Genomic DNA, 12,226 nt, shown 5'->3' on the forward strand with positions numbered 1-12,226 from the left:
AAATCCAGTCTGTTTTTTAAAATCTTTACATCAACGAGACTTTTAGAAAGGTCTGTAAGCCAGATGTATCTTGCATGCACTTCAGCTAACCACGACAATGTCCCTTTAAAACTGTCACTTCTAGCCAGATTGTCAGAGGAATTGAACATTTGGGAGCTCCCACAGTTTCAGCTCTTCTTGTGGGTGCTCTGGCCATCTGAGAACCAGGCTCGATATCTGAATAAACAAACAAAGCAACGTATTTCTTCCCATGAAAAGTGTGGTGGGTAGAAAACATATCCATAAATCAGGGTATATATTTCTATGGTAAGAGCCTAGGGAGAGGAGGAAAAGGTAAGAAATGGAAAAGAGAAACATACCAGTGAGAATACAGACACAAATGAGTGTTACAATTATTAGTGGAGGTATCAGTCTTTAAAATTAGTTCACAATGCAGTGTTCTTACAGAAACATACTGAATACATCCTTCAGACATCCTCAAAATATTCACGATAATGCTTATTTTTATCACAGCCATCTTACAACTTCCATAATGCTAAGATAGTAAATATGCTAAAACCATACCTCATTTTTATATTTAATAGAAGAAAATGTCCTCGATAGCATGATGCCTGTTTGGGGGAAGGTGTAGGGGGAAAAAAAAAAGAGAAAAATGGTTTTCAATTAACAGCTTTTAAAATGTGAACCTGTTGCTATCAAACAAATGCACCAAGCATCAACTTCAAGCAGCGTTTGCTTTGTTCTTAGTCATTTTGCCATTTTTTTCAAACACACAAAAGCAACAGCTGAGCTTATACTTTAAAATTTGCTATGATCCAATTTCATTTCCTACGCCACCAAACTACCGCTTACCTGCCTCAGAAGAGTTTCTTTGCTGTTTATGTTTAAGCAAACCCTCCATGACATCCTGAATTCTCCACAGTTCCTTCTGAATCTGAGCACGCTGTATCCCTGCTGATTCAGTCTGCCAAACAAACAGCACGCGTGGCCAGGACATTAGAATACGTTGCAAGTAGGAGAAAAATAAAAACAAGAGAAAACCTTTTTCTCTCTTTAGACTACACTGCATATCCTTTCACAGTGAAGGAAAATAAAATGAAGTAATGACAGACGCACTCCCCTAAAACATTCAAATGCTGTCTGGAACAAAAAGCACAAGATTGGCTAATTTCACAATGCCTCAGCCAATTTGAGAGCAATCTGCTAATTCAAACTCCTCTTCAAGAACAGAATTTCACTTAGCAAAGAAAATGCAAGCAGACTTTGCACAGGAGACCCACATAAAAAAAGGAACCATCACTTCCTATCCCAAAACAGGTGGAGATGACCACACTGTTTATGTGCTGGCACATAAACTCATTTACAATCATGGACATGCACGCTGTGGGCCAATCAATGCAAGTTTTCCAGATTTTGGGCGTCCTCGGAATCTCTTTCGTAGCTGCACAGAAAATCAAGCCCTGGAGCAAAGAGCCTGCGGTGCAGAGCACACCCATGTGCCTGTCCCACATAATCTGTGCACACCTCCATGTCCATATCTGTGTGCGTCTCCTTAGGAATTCAGCACCACCACTGCCCTGACCTGTGCAGAGAGGACTAAAATACACAGCACAACCCTCTGTTTTTATGGCCTGAAGCAACACCTGGAGCATTTTCTGTAGTAATCTCTTTTGATAGAACAATTTAATTTAAAAATTTTCAGTTAAATGGAAGGATTTGTGTGAAGATATACTATATTATGACTGTCAGAGCAGCTAAGGTTTGAGAAAGGCACCCTGTTAGAAGTCCACTCACTGAAGAAAAAAAGGAAGCTTGCAGACAAAGGAATACCAGTGTCATAACGCAAAGAAAGAAAAAAAAAAGAATTCTTCAGAATTTACAAGGTAGAAAAAAGAAATTAAAAGTTTGTAAGTTAGTTCACCATTTGTCCCCCTTTTTTCATTTGTTTTAAAACTCACAGGAAGTCAAAGTGAATTGAGTGTACTTTGAGATCTTTGCCACACCTGAATTTCTCCAAGTCGATCGAGCTGCTCCTGCATATGGTTCCTTGTTACAGTTACATCATACTCCAATTTATCATATTCTCTCCAAGCTCTTTCCAGTTCCTAAGTATATAACAAATGTAAAGAATTACGGATGCATGTTTAATTAAAAAAAATATTTTTTTTTTCTTTTTCCAGTGGCATGAAACTTCCGGAAGTAACACATAAATGGATACCAGCAAAAAATAAATGGATACATAATTTAGAGAACGCAATGTTTAAACAGCTTTTTGATTTTCTAATGATACTGTTTGAATTTCATTAGAAATTCAAACAAACAGCATTTTGTCTTTTCACTAACAAAAAAAAGATAGGCGAGGGCAAATTCTTCAGAAAACGCCTTTATAGTCAGCAGGCGTGTGGATCTTAAGCTGTCTTTCCAGCCAGGCAGAAAAGCCACAAAAATGGATGCAAATTTGTCTCTTTTATCACCCAGAGCACACATGTGTGAGTGCACAGCATGTGTGTGCGCATTATGCAGGGGAAATGTAACTCGGGCAGCCCCGCCTGCCAACACACTGCTGCTTTACAAGTGTGCAACTGCAAACGCCACAAGGAAAAGGTGGGGGGAAAAAGAGAAATTCTTCTTCTTTGAGGTCAGCCCCACCATCTCACTTTTGCAGCCTATTATCAGGCAATTCAGTCATTTAGAATAAATTAAAAAGTTAATGAGGGGAAGCGTATCTTGAGGATTTTGCTTTCCCCTGGCTCCCTTTTCTGTGTCCAACCAACTCTTTCTACAAGACAGTCCGACATTCAGACTACAACTGGGATTTCAGGGTTGGCACCGTATCAGTTTTTACCACAGCTAACCCCTGGAATTCGACACCTTTTTGGATATATCTCTAAGTAGGCAAGAATGGTCCTTTGTCATTTCAGCACAGAAACCATCACAAAGTGGAAAAAGACAGCAATTTCCTTCTTGCTCCCTTTTTTCCCCCAAATCTTTCGGAAATGCGTAATTTGAAAGATCTTTTAAATGTAACGGCCCACTATTAGAGAGACTATGGCAGTCCTGCAGCTGCTTTTGCTTAAAATAAGTCAAATAAATTTTCTGCTCATCACTATTTTGCCATCACATGAAATAGCTTATCTGCATTATTTACTTCTTCTGTTATCGATTTCTCGTATTTCAAAAATGATAACTGCCACACCAATTAAGTCAGTATGCACCCATTCCTGGCCAAAAAAAAGAAATAAAACTAGAGAACGACCACTCGATGAATGCAGTGAAAAGATCACTTTCCATCCACCTTCGACAGCAACACAAGCAAGTAACAGACAACTGAGTTTTTTGCTGGGATGCAGTTAAAAAAAAAAAAAAAAAAAGCCAAGCCAACGCAATTAGGAATATGAACATAATAATTTCAGACTTCATTAAGTTTTGCTGGAAAGAACGCGGTACTTACTGCAGTGGCTCGGGACACTTCCCGACAAGTGCTGAGCAGTCCGTTCTGCAAGTCATCTCTCTGCAAGACTACATTTTGTATGGCTGCTGGGTTATCTGCATTCATTTCTATCTCCTGACTTGCTGATAGCAAAGCTTGCTCAAGCGTGTACTATTGTAATAAAAAGAATTATTTTTAATGTTCTGCATCATTGGGCCGATTTTCGTTTTATTTCAGCTATCAATGTTCTGATAATAAGCATGTAAAACAACATCCACTTTAGGTTAAGAAATACAATTGTCCTACTTTCTCCTTGTGTAGCTGTTGAAGCTTCTCCTCCAGTGCTTGCACAACTTTATCCTGTTCACATAAACGGCTTAGCTTAGCCTAGTACAGAACAGAAAATTACCACAATTAGCATTTTGTTATTTACATCTTCGGTAATCAAAATCTAACTCAATCAAATCATCACACGGATCTGTAGAAAATGTTATTAAAATAAGAATTCTAAAATTATGTTGGCATCAGGCTTGCATTTTCAAATTACTTAAGAAACCCTCTTAAGAAACCATGAAGTGCTATTATTACTTGAAGCAGCACGGCTCAAAACATGCAATTTATGATTCTACATCTAAATCTTTACAACTTAATAACAGGTATTAGATTCCATTTTAATTTACATATTGCTTAGTATTACAAAGACGATTTTATGCATTCATAGTCTGTCCCACGTTTTTTTCAGGTGATTGTATCAAAGAGTTAAAATTTCAGCCTAAAATGTAAAATACCATGCAAGTTAGAAACTTATTACAGAGACATGTCCCCCTGTATCATGATGCAATTTCTGCTGGCAATCACCTGTATGAAGTGGGTTTCAAACCCGAAAGCCAAGAGGAAAATAATCATCAAAATAAAGAGACAAATCCCAACATTTACAAGGAAGAAGGAATACAAATGACTTACATCAATGTCCAGCTCTTCAGTTCTATATTTGTATAGTGCACCCCTACACTCTTCTTGTGTTAACTATAAGGAAGAATAATATTGCCATAAAACAACTTAGTTGGACTGTGAAAATGAAAACTACTGCTCAGCTTAAGAGTTTTAACACAGAAATCAGCTTGAAAGGTAAACCTGCCACACTGAACAATACATATTTAGCCAATATACATTAATGAGGGTAAATAAATGGAATGTCAAACAGACTGTCAGTAGAGTTGCATTAAATTAACAGGCTGTTTCTAATGCAAACTGAAGTTTCAAAGATGTAAAAGTCAATCAAACATGGATTATGTAGGAAGATGAAATTGCCAGAGTACATCTAAATAATGATGGATCATTGTGTCTAAGTTTTGTTATACAAATTCTAAATGCAGGGGCACATTCCACTCTGAATTAATCATTCTAGCCCATTAAGGTCAGGAGTTTCACAAGCAGGATGACCTGATGTGAAGCCAAAACCAGAGCAGAATGACCTAAGTTTACAACATGTATGTAAATATCTTTTTAGAGATACGTCCAGTAAGTGCCACCACTTTTTATATGGATTTTTCATATGGATTTCCTACTTTTCATAGGATTTCCTCCCCTTCCACAGAGCATTACCAGAAATGCCACAAATAGAAGCTCTTCTACTTATCTTTGGACCTAGGCAAACTTGTCTCCTTGTGCTAGGCAGGATGCAAAGTACTGCTTTCATGCAGCTCCTCACTTTAACTTCTTAATTTTTTCAATCTGTTACTGACCAGTAACAAGATTTCAAAATATCTTACAAGAGAAAAGGCAGCTCCCAATTTTAGAGTGAACTGTCACGCACACTAACTACTTAATATCCTATACAGCAAGTAAGGACATAACACTATCAACCTTCATATTCTATTTAATTAAAACCATTGGGTGTACAGAGTCCCAACAGAGATGCTTTCCTTCCACGTGTCTGCCATAATTAGGTTATTGTGACTTAACAGCACAAGAAAGGCTACTGAAACACAATTCTATGTTAAGAGACACTTATAAATAAAAGGACTAGGGAAGGGTTCATGAGACAAGCATTCCAAACATAAAATAAATCTTCAACACACAAAAGTGTTTAATTTCACGGTATTATGTCCACATACCTCATGCAAATGTACCTGGTGACAATTTAGAAGTATGAATAGTGTATTAAAAACACACAGTAACCTTCTTTGAAATGGACATTTCATGGAAATGAATGCTGGAATATGAAAAAAGCCACAGCACTTTTGCACCTCATGAATGTCACACAAATTAAGAGATCTATTTAAACTCCCACTACTGTAGAGTTGTGCCGTTTTACTGTTGATTTTATCACAATGAGAGAAAAATGAGGAATGGAAATATTTAAATAAAACTCATAAACATGGCCAAATGTCTTTAACCTACAAAGGAAACCTAGTTATATTTCACAACAGAAAGATTTTACAGAAGGAAGATTATCCCCTATTAGATAAACACACCTTTCCAAGTCACTGCTCAGCATTTTATGTGGCTTGGGTGGAAAAATAGAATGCTTCTTCAAGCCAGTATTTTTTATACTTTTTAAAAAAGAGAGACTTTTTTTTTTTTTTTTTGGGCATTTCAACCTTAATTATAGCCGAGTTTAAAACAGTTTGCCAATTCAGCATCCCTACCCCGCTGTACCTCCTGAAAGGAACACATCTTAAGTATTCAGAAAAAGAAAACAGATTTTCAGAGAACACTATAGCCGTGCTAATTCCTCTTATTAAAATCCTATCACACTTTTCAAATTGCTACCGACTTCTAGCTTTGGTCAGCAGCACCAGTTCCACACAACAGGCACTGCTGGAGAGCCACTTCATTTTAACATTCCCACTGCAACGTTTTACAAATGTTACTTAGCACAAAAAACTGCCCAAGTAATATGAATAACTCCATCCATCTCCATGACAAAACAGCAGCTCCACTTCTCACAGCACATCGATAAATCCGCTCGGGGCGAGAAGCGCGGAACGCTATCGCGTCCTGCCGGAGCGACGAGAGGAACTGCGGCAGACAAAACGCAATTACACATTCCAGGCAAGGTTAACAGCCTCATAACCCTGGAAAACGCATTATAAGAGCTCCAGTGACCAAGTTATCAAAATGTACTTTATGTCACCTTCCACGAACGCCTTTCTTGCCAAATCGTTCCTGCAAAGCCTTTGCTAGGGCAGTAACTCCAGAGCAAGAGTGCCATCTACTGAACCAGCGACAGGAGATGCTGCTGGCCTCCCTTTCCCTCGACATTTGCCTGTTTAAACACACCAAATCCATTCCTCTCAGCATGGGGAAACACACCAAAAACCTCCCAGTGATGAGGGAGCAGCACCCTGAGACCTACGAACAGAATTTACCATTTTTCAAAGGCAAACTGCGCATGCAGCGTTTGGCCAAACGTGTATCTTGCACGTGGAAAAAGTAACAGGACCTTAACTGAACCTCCCTCTTAGGTTAGAAATAATCTGTCAGCAACTGAACAAACCCCACCTCTGTCACACACCAGAACCAAACAATTCCCAGAAAGGGGGAGATCGCCAAGGACATCCTAAGATGCTGCTGAGACACAAGTGGTTGAAGCCATTTAAGTAGTTGACATCAAAAACATTTAAGTGACAGCATTATTTCACTACTTTGTAAGCTGTCCTCAGATTCCATTAACTGTTTTGATTCAATAAATATCTAGGAGGATGTTTCACACCCCAAAAACACGCTATGCAGGATACTGCACTTAGGAAATGAAAACAGGACAGCCTAGGACATTTTGATCATGAGATTAAAATCAAGACTTCCAAGAGGCTCTTTAGTTTACTTCTTGCTTTTTAAAATACTTCTCGCTATCGGGAAGCAGGGCAAATGGGAATTTAGTCCCATTAAGCAAGGGTCTCCTCTAATTTTGAATTCTGTGACATCAAACACTCCAAATACAAATTGAAAAGACCAGATTTTTAGCTCAATCACAGCCACCTTGTGTTCATAACAAAACCTGAAACATCTCAAAATCTAACACGCGTAACAGTTTAAACGTATGCAGCTCCTATAACAATAATAATAGGCCATAAATAAAACCCTCCCTTATCCTTATAGGAACAAAAAACTTGAGGGCTATTTTTCTGTGTTTTTAATGTATTAAGAACAATTATCCATGGCAAGACCTGGATGTTAGCTTATTGAAGTCAGATTTCAATTTTTCCTCTGTAAGAGAACTCATCCATGTAAGAGGAATCGAGGAAAATTTTGCTTTTTAAAGTCAGCCTGTACTTCTTTAGAGAAAAAGAATAGAGAACAAGATTAACATTCCTCATCTAGTACTGGAAAGAAGCAAAAAACCCCAAACCAAGGTAGAAGTGGGTCTAGTTTGTAAAACCCCTTTTTTTCTTGTCTGTACATATGGAATAATTTCCTTGGCTTGTACTTGTGAATTTATAGCACAGTCTGCTCTGCAGACTGATGTAAGTCAAGTGATTTAAACAACTCTGAAGATGTAACAAATCACAAACAAAAGGGCTTTATAAATAACACAACTGAAATAGTAGATGTTTTTGCTGTTTTACTAAAAAGCCATTAATCATTACCAAAAGGAAGCAAGACAAATTAAATAGAAACTTTTCTTGCTTTCCTTTGCTTAACTCTAAATGAGCTCAGACATAAAACTCAACTGAATAAACTGAAGCTGATCCTTTTCTTCATCCACAGGAATGGTTGCAGTCATCAGAAACTATTTTAGCATCCTGACAAGAAAACAAGTTCCAATCACTTGCACAGAGGCTTCTCCCAATTATTTACATGTCTTTAAAACTGCAGCAGGAAAGACGACTGTTAAACCAATTTATTTTATTTGAATAAAAAATTATACGCTGTTTAGACTTTAAATAAGTTGCCGGAATTTTAAACAGGTCGGCTTTGCATTACAAAAAGTTGGGAGATGATTTAGGCAGTGAAATTTTGAGCGTATTTTTAGCCTATCCTGAAAGTCAGTTAATGCAACATCTCATGCAGGAAACTTTATCCATGAAAGCAGAGGATGTTGTTACTCTTCAGCTAAGGCAGCCTCTGCTGAAGCCTTCCAGCATGTCACAAACACTCTGCCTTGAAGAGACCACATCTCTAGTGGCAACAGGTTATTCAGCCCTCACGACCTGTTAGAGTCACCGTTTCTCTGACAGCAATGTCAAAAACGGTGTTTATTCAGTGTCAGAGAGGAAGCAGCAGATGTGCCTGCAAGCTGAGGGCACATACTGCAGCTGACAGCAGAGCTTCGTCAGGGCAACACTGGGGAATTTACTGGCATCCCCAAAGGCATGAGCAGATTAGCCCAGGCACAGCTACACCTCAAATATGTCTATTTAATATTAGAAGCTTGGGCTAGATTCCCCTGACACATCTAAAACACCTCTGCTCATTACACACCGATTGATTTGTCTTACATACTCTATGACACAAAACTGACTTGCTCTTAAAAAATTCTAACAGTCAGGCTACTTAAAAAAATTACAACAAACCCCCGAAATTTCATTTAGGGCTCGAGGACACCTTACTTTCCTCCAGATAATTCCTCCAGGTCCCACATTAAAGCTCCTGTTTTGCATGTCGGAGCACAAATCGGGTGGTCATGAAATCAGTCATTCACAACCCAGCTTCCTTGGGGAAGCTGATATTTTTTTTGCCAGCATTTCTGTATCAGAAGCAAACTTACGATGTGGAGTTGATTTAAAAAAAAAAAATGAAACATGCGATTAAGCTGCAGCACTTTTTAGAAACACGGCAATAACAAACATCTGTTTTACATGGCAGAACATCTCCTTTTCTTCGAACTATGCAACCTTTATGAATAATTTTGGCTCACGAGGGCACAAATGTAAATACAAGGGGAACTGGCCAGATACTCCCTTGTGAGAGCAACACCGTCATTGTTGCTGAGGCAAGAAACTTCTTAAACATCCCCTGACATGACAGGGGCTACTCAGCTCAGCCCCAGCACCCGTAAGACACTGCGGTGCCAACAGAGAGGGATTGGCCATGCTCATAAGTCAGGGCAGGTCTCAACTCACAGACAATATTTCCATTCACATTTCCGATTCTTCTTCCATCTTACCATCGCCAACCAGCACTAGACACTCTGTAAGTGTGCACAGTAAAGTCTGCTGTGACTTTATGAACAGACACTGCCTTTTGGATTTACAGGCCCCAGATCAAAGTAATTTTGATCCTTTCTTTCTTCAGTGGCTAAAGGCTTGGTAGGTGCAAACAAAAACTTGTAAATCCACTTCCTAGAACGAAACAAAATTGCCAGAAATGACCAGGTAAACGCCACTCACATGCTTTTGTAGTGGTCAAAAGAAAGAAGCACCTTTGAACACTAATTGCAGAGAATCATGCTAAGACAAATGTTGGAAGCTCATTGGGAGTTTCATGAATTTACTGGACACCTGCATAAAGCACCAACTAATTAAATCGTCTAGACAGAAAAGAAGTTATTCCGAAAGTGTACATTTAATACTAAACAACAAAAACGCAGCGAAAGCCATGCTAACGACATTGCAGCGTTTTAGGAAGCATGGATGACTTGTGGGTTTCCAAAGCAAAGAAGAGAAACACCGATGTTATGAATAAGTCTGAAGGAACAACCAAAACTGTCACTAAGGAAAATTTTCGCAGATGATAAAGCAATTTCATTCACTATCCAAGACCTTACTTGATGGTACAGTTGCGGTCTTAGCGCCGAGTTCTCAATCATAGTGTGAACCATGGTGATTAAAGGTTCATTCTCTTTCATCTATTTCAAATCAGGAGGAGCATACAGCAAACATCAGTTTACAGCATGGCTAGATTTGAAAGACGACACTGTAAAATATAGCCTCTACTTTAATTCTTTCTAATAATGCAGTAGATTACATTTTAACCCATGCTTTTTTATATATTCCATCATTCAGTAATATCAACATCTGAAAAGTTTAATAATATCAAACAAATATATAAAAAATAACGTAAATGCTCAACAACAGCGTAATACTTATTCACCAACACTCTCCCTTTTTTAAAAATACAAAAGCTCAAAATAAGTTTGGCTCTGCATGCTATTGAAATGAAAAGGATTATTGGATTTTGCAGCAGGGACACTCAAACCTTTATCAGAAAACCTTTTAAATTATAGATTTAATAACTCAGTGTACATTAAAAAGATATAAGCATTCCCAGCCTGTGAACAGAGTTACGTCCATGTATCACAAAATGCCTTTATATACTGCACTGATTTATATCCTTTGAAACTTTGAATCATTTGGCTGTTGCATTTATCCACCCCCATACACAGGAGTGAAACTATTTTGGAACCAGACATTTTCTATAATGAGTTGTTTTTATTGTTAAGCATGCAAATGTCAAAATCAGGTATTTTATTACACATTGCATACATTTAGGGTTTCAGAGAAGTGTGCAACACAGAAAAAAAGTATGGGATTCTGGTTTTAAAAAGGAGATTTTCCTAACAGTAAGGGGAAAATTATGAAAACAGGTGGTTTTCTTCTCCAAAAGAAAACAGAAAAGACACTTAATGCACAATTCTATTTTTGTTGGAAACTTTAGGAATATCTGGTTCAAGTATGGTTATACAAAGTCTGTGAAGATGAATTTATGATCTTTCATTTCGCATTTATGATCTTTCACTTTGCACTCTCCATGAATTTGCATAGCAAGGTTTTCTTTTGTAGATGGAAATGCAACAGAGTGAGTTTTTGATACCATCTAGTATTTCTTGCCCCAAATTATTTAGGAAAAACCTAACTTGTACGTTTGGAGCGGTATTTTTTCATCTTATGGTAGACAAATTTTTCTTGTCGTAGATAGAGGACCTTTTTGTTGTTGTTGTTGTTGTTTTTTATCCATTGCAAAGTCTGATCAGCTGGTAAGTTAATCAGCCAATAAAAGGTACCTTAAGAAGCTCATGGTGCCCTAAACAAGCAGCCCCTAGCATTTACTCCATCATCTCCAGTACACATAGACAGAAAAACAGAACTGACACAAGAAGTTGTTCTCCCTCTACATTAAAATTTTGTCCAGAGTGGGTGCATTCCAGAGAGCAGTGATACTAAAAGAGATCTCAATAAGAAGAGCACAAATAAGAAGCCCAAAGCCAAGCAATCAAACTACAGCCAGCTGATAAATTAATAAAAGAAAAACTTCTCTGAGGATCAAGTATTTTATTAGGAACATACAGGCTTGAATGCATTTTTATCAGTATTTCAACTGCTTCATACCCTCTAGCTAATACCTTTCTAAAATATTGCAGTTTTTTTCTTTTCTGACCAATAACAGACAATGCCAGAATTAATTTCTGTTGAACTGTTCAAAATTTGTTTAAATCCAGATTAGAGAACAAGCAACTTGTATTCGCTCAAAAGACATTTTGAAGTAACGTTTTGCCTTCTAGAAGCTCCAACTTGGATTTACAGGAGCTCTTCCAATATTTTTACTACTACTGATGCTCAATCATGCTTATCTAATTATCTAACCCTGTTTCCAAGGGCCGGTTATATCCAGAAAAGTTCCTTAAGCTCTTATGGAACAAAGATCAAAAAGCAGGCAATTGGTAAAGCAACGCCAATCAAAGAGCCTATGGAGCAGTCAAACACAACAAGTATTTTTCTGCTTTGGGATCGATGTTTCCAAAAAAAATAGCGACATTTAAGTACTGAGGAGTTAGGATCTTGAGGGAGCAGCTGTGTGTCACAAACCTTGAACAAGCTACAGCTAGTGCACAAATAAATCTGGGACACAGTG

General features: G+C 37.9%; 1 protein-coding gene across 24 annotated transcripts in view; it reads right to left on the minus strand.

Moving 5' to 3' along the window:
• The window catches only part of PLEKHA5 (pleckstrin homology domain containing A5), a 158,712-nt gene that overhangs the window by 16,656 nt on the left and 129,830 nt on the right, over nt 1-12,226 (minus strand). For 15 of the 24 annotated variants that reach the window (XM_058420126.1, XM_040061259.1, XM_040061256.1 and 12 more), the window contains 6 exons: nt 4,394-4,456; nt 3,737-3,817; nt 3,452-3,601; nt 2,004-2,105; nt 853-964; nt 565-611 (listed from right to left, as the gene is read on the minus strand). In XM_058420126.1, the coding sequence (XP_058276109.1) occupies nt 565-611; nt 853-964; nt 2,004-2,105; nt 3,452-3,601; nt 3,737-3,817; nt 4,394-4,456 (555 nt within the window). Of the gene's footprint in view, nt 1-564; nt 612-852; nt 965-2,003; nt 2,106-3,451; nt 3,602-3,736; nt 3,818-4,393; nt 4,457-10,142; nt 10,292-12,226 lie in introns of those variants that run through there. The other 9 variants (XM_040061255.1, XM_040061251.1, XM_058420120.1 and 6 more) reach the window with 2 other exon arrangements.

This window comes from Hirundo rustica, chromosome 4 (genome assembly GCF_015227805.2).
Source record: "Hirundo rustica isolate bHirRus1 chromosome 4, bHirRus1.pri.v3, whole genome shotgun sequence".
Lineage (NCBI taxonomy): Eukaryota > Metazoa > Chordata > Aves > Passeriformes > Hirundinidae > Hirundo > Hirundo rustica.